Source organism: Parambassis ranga, chromosome 2 (assembly GCF_900634625.1).
Source record: "Parambassis ranga chromosome 2, fParRan2.1, whole genome shotgun sequence".
In the NCBI taxonomy this organism is placed as follows: domain Eukaryota; kingdom Metazoa; phylum Chordata; class Actinopteri; family Ambassidae; genus Parambassis; species Parambassis ranga.
In genome coordinates this window covers 22092390-22106339 of record NC_041023.1, presented here as the reverse complement: position 1 = coordinate 22106339, position 13950 = coordinate 22092390, and the positions used below count along the sequence as shown (strand labels likewise).

Genomic DNA, 13950 nt, shown 5'->3' with positions numbered 1-13950 from the left:
GACGGTGATTGTTGGCATGTTTCTCAGCAAAATCATGGAAAATTTGACACAAATGACACTGAGATGACACTCTGACATGGATTTCCATATTAGACAGGAGTCTAAAAAATGACTAGTTTAGTAGTTACACCAACACATAGAATAAAATGTACAGATTTCTCTATATTTAATGATGGAAATTGTCCTTGTTGACATTATTACCAGTAAACGCTGTATTATCAGACAACCTATAAGGGTTTTTCCTGTAACACTTTCATCAGATAAGATTTCAATCTTCACTTTTGTTCAGAGCACCCGACAATGCCTCGTTCTGCACTATTGTAAAAAAAGATACGCCCGGCCAGGTTTGAAGGTCTGCTTTCTGCGCCCAGACCTCTCACCTCCTTATCTCTCTGCTCCACACTTGTCTCAGTGCTTTGAGATATGAAGGATCATCTCATATTTAAGGCCTTAAACATTGAACATCCCTTAAACCTATTTCTCAGTGCAGTGCGGTTAGAACCTACTTTAGACTCCTTATATTTGTGTGTGTGTGAATGTATTTTGCTCCAGATTTGCACTCTTAATCACACATTTCAGGCCTCTATATGTGGGGCATGTTTCACTCTAACAGTGTCGTGCCATTAAAAAAAAAGGGGGTCACCTCCTCTTTGCTGCTGAATGTGACCTTTGTTAAAGGAATTATAGTTTATACAGTGTGATAATGAGCAGAGACAAAAGTCTGGGATTAAGCGGGAAAGAGAGCAACAAACAAGTGGACATGTTCAAAACACAATAGAGCCCTCTGTGTGCGTTATAAATTGTTTCCCTCTCTCACATTGTTTAGAGGTGCTTATATGTAGGTGAACACAAAAAAGTCAAGGCATCAACACAGAAGAGCAGAGCAAGTAGTTTTTTATTTTATATGATAAGAACGTGTGAAATAATATGAACTGACAATATTAGCTGATTATTGTTTTAATATGCAAAATGTTCCGACTAGAATGTGTCTAAGCACAGAGTCCTTGCCCTTTTTAATGTTTCAAAAGTTTAACAATGGTGAATTTTAACTTGTGACAGAAAACACACACAGGAAGCTGATACTTTTTTGAATCTATGTCTGAAAACAAACTTTTTTGTTAGCCTTGTCTGATCTTAAATCTCCTTATTTGGTGCTACAAAGCATAGCATGCTGCCAGAGAAGGGGATATGAATCATACACAGATGAGTACCGACGGTGGTCAGAGGAGCCGTCAGCAGTGTTTTTCATCTGTCAGCTGCAGACATTGAAAGTGACGTCCAAGTGTGTGTTAAATGAGTTGTGACCTGCGGCTGTTTGCAGCCTGTGGACCGGTGCAAGAGCAGTAACTCTGCAAGAGAAAAGGAACAAAACAGAAAAACAAACGCCAGTGAAAGAGTGAACCTCCCTGCTCATCATCATCATGGACCCATTCTTCCTCTCTCAATTGCAACTGAATCGCCTCGGTCTCATTACAGATTATGGCCTCAACAGAGTGACTCTCCCCTTTCTCTCGCCTTTCTCCACACAGTCCCTCTCTTGATTAACATTTTCTGCTAGGCTTCACACCAAAGGCACAACCTGTGTGCTTTAAAGGCAAGGGGAAAAAAAGCCATCAAGCGCTGGAGTGGAATCAGATAAGGCTATCAGGCAGGAGGCTTTACTGCCTCGGCTTTGTCCTGCTCCTCCACCCGCCCTTGCTTCCTCCCTCAATCTCTCACTCCAGTGCACCTTTTGTCCAGCTGATTCCCTGACGGAGTGCTCCCCTCAGCCGGGGACCCCCGGCCTCCTCCAGCACCTCGGCACCGTGAGTGTGTGTGTGTTTGTGTGTTTGTGTGTGTGCGCGCACGCGCATGAGGCAGAACTGATGTTGAGGTTGAACCCACCTTCACAGAGCTTCACAGCCTTTAATAAGCACTGTGGACACAGATAGAGAACATCTAAGCAAAACACTTTTGCTATATTTTCCTTAAAGCGGTAATTTCCTGAGTGTATAATAATCACCATATCACTGTTTATTTTAGATCTGAAAAGTACATATAAACACATATAATGTGATTATAATGTGTGATTACACATTAAATTATAGACCTATATGATACTGCAGAATATTTATTTATACACCAATTTTAACCCAGAAGTTAGCATCACCATGTTTACCTCAACAAAAGCTCAAAAATGTCCAAAAAGTCTTCACTAGCCTTTTAAGCTAAAATCTAAAAAGCGGGTGCCATGCATTAATGCAACTACACCACCAGGTTGTGGCATTTGACGGTACCCACTTTCATGCTGAGATGGTGGTTTAAAGTCACAATGATGATCCTCTCATAAACTTTTAGTATTCAGTTTAGGTCAGAACCAGCAGTTGTTCTAAGCAGCTCAGTTTTTAGATGGTCTCCATTGGCCATAATGTCTTCTAATGCAAGTGCAGCTATATACCTGACCTCTTCCTGCTTTATTTCTTCTGCTCTATATTTTGGGAAGAATTTGTACTCCAAACCATCATCTGCACTCAATAATTAATGAGTAAAAGATACCTTTTGACTATATTACAGTCAGAGTGACATCACAGCTGCATGTTTGTACTGAGTTCAAGGTTCCAGTGTGTTGAAATTGACTCGTGTCTTTCTTGTTTTTTAGTAAGATAAGGTCAAGATGTTTTTATTTTTTCATGTTGTGGATTCTCAGAAGTCCCCGTCAGCTGCTCCTCTCCTCCAGCTGGTTAGGGATTCAAAAAAGGAGGAGGTGGAGGAGGATCCATTCACTGCACCAGCTCCCTTCAGCAGATTGACCAGTGTGCTGATCCGGCCGCAGCACGCCTTTTGAAGCGAGGAGGACTTTAAATCTGAGCTGCAGATCCTCGTCCTGCAGCCTCTGCTCACTGCAGATATTTGCAAACAGATGCAAAGAAGGCAGCCTGCAGCTTTTTTTTTTTGATCAATCAAGCTTTAACAAGTCAAGTTGACTAGATGCGAATGTAATATTTTGCATGTCAAAGGCTGAGGCCTGGTTTTGATTAGGCCTAAGCTGATAAATGGCAGATTCAAACACCCCCCCTGCTATTGCAGAGAAACCCCAGAGGTCCAGAGGTTTAAGTCCAGACTGATATCAACTCTGTTGCTCCTCTTTCTTCGCCAGACCAATGAATAGATCCATTATTCAGTAGACTCATTCTCATCTCCTAAATTGAAGTGGCAGCAGCTTAAAAGCCCCATTTTCTACCCCTCCCTTTATTTTCCAAAGTCGCTCTCCCTCCTAAATTTGCTTACTGAAATATTCATGGGCGGGGTTTGTCTCAGTTTGTCCCCTCATGTAATCATTGCTTTTATATTTGGGACTTTTGCACCTAGTCAAGGGAATAAATTAATGTTTTAGTTGTTTTTTTTTACTCCGCAAACACAAAGAGTGTCAAATATAATGGATATGTCTTTCCTCCTTTCCTCACTGTTTCAAATGCAGCATTGTCACCTTTGATATTTAGTTTTGCATGCAGCATCCTTCCTATTCAGACCTAATACTTGGTATTCTTCATCTCAAAATCCTCAATGAATTGCCTTAAAGGGGCAGTTCACCATAAAATCTAATATTTTCTGACTACTATAGATCACTCTTAGTCCCTCATAAAACTTATTGCTGTTGTGTTAGATATCAGTTGTTTTCTGGCTTCTCAAACAAACACTTTTTTTCCATAGGAAAGTCCAATTGGAAACCCAAATGCAGGCCTCAGATTAAATATAAACATCAGATTTTGGGTTGACTGTCCCTTTAACTCCTAAACTATTCACCTTTTTCTGTGTTAAAGCAGAAAAAATGTGATTTATTTAGCTGCTCCAGCCTCTCCAGCATCTATTCATGTCACTGTATGTCTTTATAAGAAAGACCCAGCAGCCAAGTGCCACTCTGACCCCTCCCTCCTTCCTCCAGATCCTGGCCAACTGGATGCCCTGTGAACTGCTCACCCTGCATTGTCCCCCCCTCCCTGACCTCAGTGCGACCAGAGGAGAGAAATATTGCTCTAATCCACTCTGCACACACTGAGAAGCTTGAAGCTAGAAAGCGTTTTTTACATATAAGATGCCGCCGTCTGTTGGACTCAGAAAGTACAATTAATGTGAATTCTTTTTTTTCTTCTTCTTCTTCTCCTTCCAGTCGACTTCTTGGCAAAGTACTGCATTTTCAGCCAGGAGAAGCTGGCTGAGTACAAAAGAGCTTTTGAAGCAGTAAGTGAAAAGGGATTTAAATCCTTTATATTCCCCTTCTTCTTTCAGGATATTCTGTTTCACTCACTGTAAAATGTTGCTCTCCCTGCCAGAAATGAGGTGATTTCCCCTAAAAAACTACAACAAACTAAAACAAAAATTTAAATTAAAAATTTTGAAAGTTTTTCATTTTTAGGGATAAAAATGAAAGATATAGTATCAATAAATCATTTGAATTATTCAGCATTAATCAATTAAATCACAAATTCTCCATCAAAAGACATCATTTCACATTTCTTCCTCTTCAGCCTTTAGAATGAAGCTAACTATGATGATGATGATGGTGTTTGCAGGAGGACCGTGATGGCGACGGCTACATCTCCTGTGTTCAGGTCCTGCTCGCTCTCAAAAACATCCTCCCTCCGGAGCTGCTGTCGGATGAAGAGGAGATCTACGTCTACAGGGTTGGCTGCTCAGCTGCATCTGCACACATTCAAACACATGCTGACGCTGTAACTGGACTGTGGTCTCTCGTAGATCCTGGAGATGGTGGACTTCAGAGTGACAGACGGACTGGTGGACCTGAGGCTGTTTGCTGTGATCGCCAGCCTGGCGCAGAAAGTCGCCTGCATGGAGTAAGTGACCGTCAGCAGTGAGGAGGAGACCAGAGGAGTCACTGACCTCCCATAAAAAGTGTACGCAAGTTTGTTCCAGTTGGTTTGACGACGTGTGTGACCCTCTTTGATCCGGGTTTATACGACTTTAGAGGTCAAGGTTTTGAGATTGGAACATCTGAAGGGACTGCATTATCAGTCAAAATGTCAAACCTTAAACCTCACCATACTGTTTATTTTTTTGTAATTTTAGACAAAACCAGCATGAGAACTTCAACAGTAATACATGTGAAAGTCAAACAGCAGGGATAGGCTAAAGCTAATTTAACCACTTTATCATGTTTCTTTGAGCTCTTGAAAAGTAATGTAGTGCTCCAGCACCTTATATTTAATTTATTTTGAAATATTAATCTAAATCTTGAATAATGGAGATAAATAGGAACACCAGGTACAGTCCTTCATAAAGCATAGGTCCATTCTCCACCAGGTTTGGTTCTACATTGTGCTCACTCGGGATGTTTCATCACTGATGAGTTGCGATACTGATTGCTGATTGCTAAGCCTAAAAACCTAAAAACAAGCCACAGGGTGCAGGAATATCTCTGCATCTTCACCAAAAAATATGTCCTTGTGGTTCAGCTGTACTTGAACGTTTAAAAATAATTATCAAAATCTTTGATCATCAGGTGCTGTCTGCTTTAAATCATGTCTATAAATACCATTCCAAAATGTGAGAATGTTACTTACATTGTACATTTTTACTGTTTTCCAAACAGCTGAGTAATGAATTAGCAGATTGATGGTAAATAACCGAGTCTTGAACCCTGCTCAGGCCTCCGTGTCCCTGTCTCTCTACATTATGCCCCATATGCCACAGATTCCCACACACAGCGCTTTCCTCCCGCCCCAGGGTCTATAGCTTCCTACAGACAGAAGTGTGTGGAGCCAAAGCCTACTCTGGAGGTCCCACAGGGTCAAGGCCTCCACCCGGAGCCCTCACCCCACAGTGAGAGCTCCCTCTCAGCGAGGACATGGCCGGGGTCATGGGTCCTCTGATTTACGGCCAGGCCTTTGTGTGGAGGCCCGCAGACTGACTGCCTCACTGGCACAGAGGGACCAGGGTGTCTGCTCTGTATAGAGACAATTATAGTAATGATAATGAATGTCCATATTAAACCTCTTTCCACAAAACTCCTTTTTGCAATTTAAATAATAAGGAGAGAGGAGATCAGCGTTCATAATGCTGCCTCCCGAACAAGAGGAAAACAAAAGCATCCTTCTGTCATCTCATCCCAACTGAACTAAATTGATCCTCTTACCTGTTTCACTTAATCCTGTTGTCGCTAATCCTAGCTTAGAAATGAGCTGCAACAGTAGTTACACAATCAGCCTCTCTGATCATGCAAGGCTCAGAAATCTGAGGCGGTGCAATCCACGTTTTCAGTTATGTCTCTGGCACTTTTACCTCACACTAATTGCACCCTTCCCCCCGTGGCTCTCCTCTTTCCTTTTCAACTTAAACTGTCCGTCCCTCTCATCTCTGCAGCGTTCCTGTCACCTCCCTCTCTCCCTCTGTGTTGTGCTGTTTTGGCCCTTGACTCAACCCATCTGTCCCTGTGTACCATTGTGCTCTGCTCCTCCACCACCTCACACGGTGCTGCATTCCCTCAGGGTCTGCCAAACACCACATTTTCATACAGGATTCCCAAATGGTGGCGCCACCGTGGTTGTTGTCATCATTTGTTGTGAGCATGCATGTGTGCACAGAGTTACCATAAGTCTTCTTGCGTTTGGAAATTCATAAGTGAGTCAGCAAGAAAACAAGTGACCATAAAGTGCCCCACCTCCTCCTCCTCCTCCACTCTGCTGCAGCCCGCAAAATATCCCAAAACAAATCACAGTTCTTCAAATCAAAGTAGGTCAGGATATGTTTGCATCCCTTCACCTCCCGCCTCACTGTATACCGCCAAAATTTTGGGCATTACGTAAGCGAGAAGTCTGCTGTGCTGGCCTCAGCGGGGTGCCAGAGGAGGGCCGACAAAAGATAATGGGTTAGGCTGCTATTATCATCCCTGCAGTCCATCACCGGTCCCACTGCCCCTCGTTTATGCTAGCCATTATCACGGCAGTGTCCTTAGCGCACCAGCATTTGGGCTCTTTTACTGCAAACCATGTGCAATTAATGATCATTAGCTGCCTTGTCTCGCTTCATCCCCATCAAGCCCCTGCCTTGGCTGTGGTTGGAGGACAAGGGCCAATCACGGCACTGGGAGCACTCAGGCGTGCGTTGCACATGATGGCCTAGTGCTCGGCCATTCTTTGGCCTAACAGGCCATTGAGCGCTCGACGAGGAGGCGCTCATTAACACCGGGCGCTCGTTAGAGAAGGGACGACCGTCGCTGTGCCACACGTTGGACAGGGGAGGTCTGTCCCAACACAATCGGCCGTGTCTCCCTCTAATTATCCCAGCGGACCTACATTTTGTTGGTCTGCCAGCACTCACATTGAACCAGAGTGTGCCCCCATGGCCACTTTCTCCCCTCCCTTATAAAAAAAAGAAGACTCCACACAAACCCTGCTCAGCTCTGCTTCAGCCCCTCCCCTCCACACCCACCATCCCCAAAAACCAGAGCAGTTTTATCCGTTAGTGTGGCGGGATGTCCCCGTGTGCCCACGCATTGTTTGTCAAATCAGCCACTGTGAGCAACCACAATGGGCTCAGAACACTTTACCATCACTTTACCAACAACGTCGCACGGGAGCAGACCCGCCAAAAAAGTTTACCCGCCACCTCAAACAAGAGCACATAATTCTGACTGAGCCACAGCTCAACACGCAATCAGATATTTGTGTTTCACCTGTAATATGTTTCCATGTTTTGGTGTTTCATCAGATCTCTGTGCACACTGCCTTGCGTAGTGACGTGTTTTTTTTGTGTTGTTTGGTGGAAAATAGTTCCAGTAGGAGGCAAAAAGCTGTGTTGATTTTCTTGAGGAATCAGATTGTTCTAATATATTTTGATTAAAAGGAGGGAGAAGGCACTTCAGATCGTATTAAGTGGTGGGTGCCATGGTTGGGTCGCACTTCTTGCTGCTGTAAGAGGTTGTCCAACGATGACCTACGCTTGGAGAAATGAGGGCTGGTGGAGGACATCAGAGTCTATGAAACCATTACTTTTATTTGCACCTAATACTTAATCACAGTGTGAGCTGCCATCTTCCATGACTGTCTGCCTGCCTCAGCCCCACTCATGCTCCTCCTCTGTCTGTATTTGGAGTGTAGGTGGACTGTGACGCTGTCAACATAGAGACACTCTTCTGTGGATCTGGGTGTTGTAGTATCTGTTCCTGCCGATAAAACACTTCATTCAAAGTCTTTCTAATGATGACAACATAGGAGAGTTGCTGGTTTTCTCGAAGCAAATCAAATTAAAAACTCTGAAACCATCCAAACCTAGACCAAGAGACCCGATCTAAAACAAGACAAAGTCCAAAAACAGGAACTTTGAATATTCACTGTGGACTCTGTTTTCTTTCTTTCTTTCATCAAACTTTATTAGAATAATCAGGTTGAAATGTTGGTGTTAAATGTGACTCTTTGTGAACCTGACTATGTATTGCTACAGCTAATATCTCCAAAACGTGGCAACTTCAAGATGGATAAAGAAAAATGTTTCCCTTTAAAACAGTTGTTTTAGGTCAGCAGGTAGTTCTCTTTGCAGTGGCCCAGGTGTAGTCTAACTGCAGGTCATCTCCCTCTCTTTATTCCTATTATATCTTGTAAAGGCAAAGTGCTGCAAAAATACCTAAATAGAATTTTCCTGTTAACTAATTGTTGTTGTTTTCTTGCAGTGAGTTTATGCGCTCGCTCATCAGCAGCATGGACTTTCGCTCTCTGGAAGTGAAGCTTTTCAAAGCGAAGGTAACGTCTGTGAAAACCTGCCCACCGCATGCTTATAGTCCTGAATCTGTGCTCACAAGGTGGACTTGATTTACCTCAATGCAACATCAGATTAACTCTCACATTAGTCACATTCACACCATCCCCGCCTCTCTTTCATGGCGCCGCACGTATAATTATGATGAAATAAATATGGGCAAACACTTTGAAGAGTGATTCCAAAGCTTTCTACAGTGAGCTCCTTTTTTTCTTTCTTTTTTTAAGGGGCATTCAGGCCTCATGCATAGAAATGAGGGAAGCAGGCCAGAGAGAGAAAGAGAGGGGTGCTTTTCCCTTTTCATAGATTAGCACAGCCCTAATCTCATTAAAGTGCCCAGCAGTGAACATGCCGTCCACTCCGCCCAGCCCTGTAATCAGGCCGAGACACACGGCTCATCTCAGATGGACCGGGACCCGGCCCACCAGCTGGCTGCTCACAGGCCGGCCCGGCCTTCATTCATTGGAAGAGGTGCTGAGCCACTGAACATGAAAGCCTGCAGCCGTGGGTGTGGAAACTGAGCCCCCAGCCAGGTAGGGGAGGCTTTGTAATTACAGAGCTGTTAGGGATAGGGTTGTTAACTGGAGAGGCTGGTGGTGAGGGAGGAGAGGGGGGGACAGGCTAATTGCCAGGATTATTCTCTCCCCACTTTCCTCTCCTCCTCCCCCCCAACAATTATTACCTAGACTGCATTAACAGTGCAAACAGGTGCGCTCTAACAAGACTAGAAACGGGCTGTGGTAATCTGAGGCTAAAGAGCACACACACACACACACACGCACACACACACACTGTGCTGCTGAAAATGAGTCCAGTTGTTCTCTTTGAAACTTATGATTCTAACGTCTGCAGCAACTCTTCCTGTTCCTCCTGGAGGAGCAGCGAGGAGACGCAGGAGCTCAGAAAGGCTTCATCAGTGCAGAGCAGCTGCTGCTGGAGCTGAAGGCTGGCGGAATCCACCTGGAGCAGGAGGCGGCCGTCCGGCTGGAGCTGCAGCGTATACCTCCTCTGGACCTGCTGGACTTCCTGGCCTACCTGCCGCTCTTCATGCTCATCCACAAGTCGGTCATCTCCAATCCGCTGCACGACTCCAGCAACCTCTGACCTCAGTCAGGTATCAGCTGCAACACCTCCAGTCTGTGTAGCCATGACAGACTGTTTGAAGGGAGTGAGTCATGTTCTGTTCTTTGAATTTGGCAGTAATGGCTGCTTTTCCTGATAGTGCTGAGCTGATGTAGCATGCATGTTTAATGCTTAAAATGATTCATAGTGATGAAGAGAGTGAAGGGAGGAGAGGAAATAAAGAGAGACTTTGACTCACTATTGGAGTCATCCTTGTTTTGTGGAACTGTTCCACATTGCCAAGTAACAAAAAACACACACTTCTTGGTACTTTTAGGCCTTTATGCTCAACATTACCCCTCTAATATGACCCCTTTATTTAGACTTTGTAGTTAGATCAACCTGAGGAAGCTGAACTTTTCATCCAAGTGCTGTCTGTGGTCCTGAAATGTCCTGTTGGCTTTAATAGTCCAAACTCTGCTTCTAGTATGAGCTTCATGATGCAACAAGTGCTTATATTCAATATCTGCATGGTCTCGGCTGCAGAGATGTGGGCTGTTGCTCAGTTCTCTCTGGCTTAATCAACACTGATGAATGATATTCAGTGAGATAATCCACTAATGTAGTTTGAGCCTTTGTTTTGCCTCAGCATTGCCAATTAGACATGGCCGTGCCGTTTGTGCACGCCTGACAGAGGAAAACATAATGGACTCTGACAGGCAGTGAAGCCGGACTGTTAGATCAGGGACGTCCTGTAAGCGGCATATGCCGTCATGAAGAGACCAGAGAAAACTGCCAAAACTGATCATATTGGGTTGGTAATTTGTTGTTATCTATCTTCATTGTAGTGTTTCTCCTAGCTAGATGGGCTGTAAACGTTGGCAGCATTTCAGTGAATGTTACTTGTAGACAGAAAAACACCAACATATTTCTGTAGCTGTCAAACAATCTACCATGATTAAAAGCAGAGAGTTGAGCTCTGCAGCTCTCCTTATACCAACATGCAGACCAGCTCTTTGAAGAGGTTGATAGGCTGAAAGTTCAAACATCTCTTGTGGTTTTTCTGTTTACAGTATTAAAAAAGGTTGACGCTGTCTGAGGAACTCAGCCTGAATTTAATACTACTACCTCTTCCCCAAGATGACGGAGGACCTCACAGGTCACCATGTTCACAGATGATGAACTGATCTGATGCTCCATGGCTGCTTAACCTCACTCTGACATGTGTGATGCTGCCTCATTGGTTTAAGGCTTCTGACTTTGTCTTTTATCAGATAAAACACTTGTTGTTAAGATTAATTTCTGTTTTATTTGTCTCCTAAAAAATAAAAGATTGTAAACTGTCAAACCTGTCAAACCTTTTCTGTTTGTAGTTAGAAATCGTATTTTGGACTTATTTTTAAATCATTTTTGTTGTTGTTCATTTGATGGGATTGTCTATATGTGGCAGGTTGCTCTATTAGGAAGTAAATCATCTTTTTTGACTTTTATTTTCAATTTAAATCAATTTTAATAATTTTATTTTTGTTTGATTTTGTTTGTATTGTATTTTACAGCTCTCTTGTAGCCCTGTGAAATCGTAGAAAAGTTTCTTATCTCAATGGATCTGCTGCCTCTCTCTCTCTCTCTCTCTCAGGCCTGGTCCACGAACCCTTCTTTCTGTATAAATATAATCTTGAACGCAACACGAAGTTTTCGTGTTCTCTGTGTAAATACTAACATTGCATCATACACATACATATTACTTTTAATATCTTACATTCTTAGTCAGCACAAGTAAAACAAACACAACTTGAGACACAGTTTTTTTTCCTTCAGGTGGTGGTGTTGGTGTTGGTGGAGGCTGTGTGCTCAGCGGCAGGCTGCTGTCAGGAGGCACACGCCATCAGCCAATTCAGCTCCGTGTCTCCACTCGACCACCATCCAGAGCCCATTCACTCATTAAACCAGACACGCGTCCGGCTGCAGCCTCCGCCCTACCTGTCAAACTTAGTTGGCAGAGAGAAGCTCTACCTCACAATCCACTGCTGACCTCCGAGTGAAACGAACCCACTAAACCAGTCCGTCCTTCTGTTTAATTTTAAGAGCCAACCTCATAGAAACTCATTTTTCTCAAACTGGCACCTGAATAGAGAATTATAGAGGTCTCTTTTCTACGTAAAATAGAGCATGTTAGGATTTTACGCACGTTTTCTTTTGACTAAAATGTATCTCCACAGTTAAAGACACCATCCACTAACACAAAATATAAAGTGTAGAGTTGGACAGTGGGTGGTTTGGTGATGGACCCATGACTAAAAAGCTTTATAGCCACTCTGTGTTGAATTTTGTCAAAGCAGTAGGGCGACATTTTGTGCGTAAAGGTGTTTTTCTGTGTAAATAAAGCATCCAGTCATCACTTTCCTGTCTATATGGCGCGTCAGGTTTCTGTCATGTTGTAGCTCCATCCCTCTAACTATGTGTTTTATTCACCCAAGTGCCCACCCCTTCTTTTAAAGAACAATAACACACAGAAAGTGTTTCAGTAGCATCTCATCTTTATTCTTGGACTAGAGTGTAGAAAATATGGTTATAAGACTTCTTATTTTCAACATCTGTTCATGTGAAGAAGATACAGAGCTGGCAGTGTAAAGAGACAATGCATGGCTATTGGACTCCGTTTGGACAATAGCTGCATAAAGTGTTTGATCATTGTGACATGACGTAATGCAATAACATGGGTCTGCTATTAAATAAGACACATCGGTGCTAGGATAAAACGCCGGAGTATCAAACTCCATCTGGAAACCTCGTGAACAGAAGAGCCAGAGAATAATAGACTACACGTCTACATAGGCAGGAGGTATAGAAGCAACTTCGCAATATATAGACAAAATATATACAAAAGGTTGTGTACAAAACATCTATAAATCTCTTACATACAAAAATATCTTAATATATTCAGAAAAAGCGTTTGATATAGAATTTAATAGAATAAATCCGTGACTTGGAAGCATTTTCGGAATTCAACGTCTGAGAGGTTAACCAAAGGGTTGCTGTTGTTTGATTGGGTTAGCATAGTTGAAGAGCGACGTTTTAAATAAAGTTTTAATGTGCTGCCGAAGAACATGAATTCACGTTTTGTCTGTTTATCTTGGGCAAAATGCGCAGAGGTTTGGATTCCCACGCTGTCAGGAACCCCGTCTTCCCTTAAATCCTTTGGCGCTGATCTCTGGCCTGATTTCTCCATCAAGTTTTCAGGACTTTTAAGGCCGTGTCTGTCTGGCTGTCAGCCTGGGGGCGCCGGGCGTTTAGGACAGACGACCAAAACGCTTGTACAGTGCATCTTGTTGTTGAGGACGCCCAGCCTCCTCCGGGAAAAACCCAAGCGAAGGACAACAGTGGAGTGGAGTTCATCCATATTTCTGTGAGGAGAAAAGACAAAAGTTAAACCACTGATCTAAGTGTTAATGTGAGGTTTTATCCAAACAGTCTGATCATATTTATTCTTACCTTTTACAGATGCTCAGAACCAGTTGGTGAAGTCCAGCAGCTCCTGTTCTTCTGGACTGAGGGGGTCGTAGGAGCCCTCGTCAGATGAGTAGGAGGACACGGGTGAACCTGCCATGGAGTTCATGTCGGCGGAGTATCCCTGCGACATGGTGGGCGACAGGACGCCGGACTGAAACGCCGCGCTCACCGCGTCGTGTTCGTCCAGTAGCTGCTGCAGCGCGCGGATGTACTCCACCGCAGAGCGCAGCGTCTCCACTTTGCTCATCTTCTTATTGGCGGCGCCGTTGGGGACGTGTTCCCGCAGGGTGGCGAAGCCGTTGTTGACCAGCTTCACCCGGTTGCGCTCCCTCTCGTTCCTCCGGGCCACTGCGTGCGGCTGCTGCTGCGGCAGAGTGTAGCCGAAACCCGCAAAGTTCAGCCTCCTCTTGCACCGCAGCAGCTCTGGAGAGGAGGAGCGCTGCCTCTTGGGCTGCTTGGACACCGACTTCCCGCTGCCCTGGCTGCTGCCGCTCGGGCTCAGCTGGATGCTCTGCGCCGCCGCGGCGGAAAAGAAACACGCAGGCGGCACGAGCTGCTGCTGGCTGACGTTAATTTCCATTTTGGCTGTGAGGTCCATCCCCGGGTTAAAAAAAACACAACACACAAAGT

The 13950-nt window shown here is 44.2% G+C and overlaps 2 protein-coding genes across 2 annotated transcripts in view; one reads left to right on the top strand and one right to left on the bottom strand.

Annotated features, from left to right (window-relative positions):
• Positions 1-11010, top strand: part of LOC114432486 (uncharacterized) — a 40157-nt gene extending 29147 nt beyond the window's left edge. Inside the window, exons 11-16 of the mRNA XM_028400515.1 lie at positions 4148-4218; positions 4551-4661; positions 4735-4832; positions 8663-8732; positions 9601-9862; positions 10884-11010. Coding sequence (XP_028256316.1) covers positions 4148-4218; positions 4551-4661; positions 4735-4832; positions 8663-8732; positions 9601-9852 — 602 coding nt within the window. The 3' untranslated portion in view covers positions 9853-9862; positions 10884-11010. The remainder of the gene's footprint in view (positions 1-4147; positions 4219-4550; positions 4662-4734; positions 4833-8662; positions 8733-9600; positions 9863-10883) is intronic.
• Positions 11011-12846: 1836 nt separating this feature from the next.
• ascl1a (achaete-scute family bHLH transcription factor 1a) lies at positions 12847-13950 on the bottom strand. Its single transcript, XM_028399605.1, has 2 exons — positions 13303-13950; positions 12847-13214 (listed from the first exon to the last, which is right to left on the bottom strand). The coding sequence occupies exon 1, from the start codon at positions 13916-13918 to the stop codon at positions 13316-13318; it is 603 nt and encodes a 200-aa protein (XP_028255406.1). The 5' UTR covers positions 13919-13950; the 3' UTR covers positions 12847-13214; positions 13303-13315.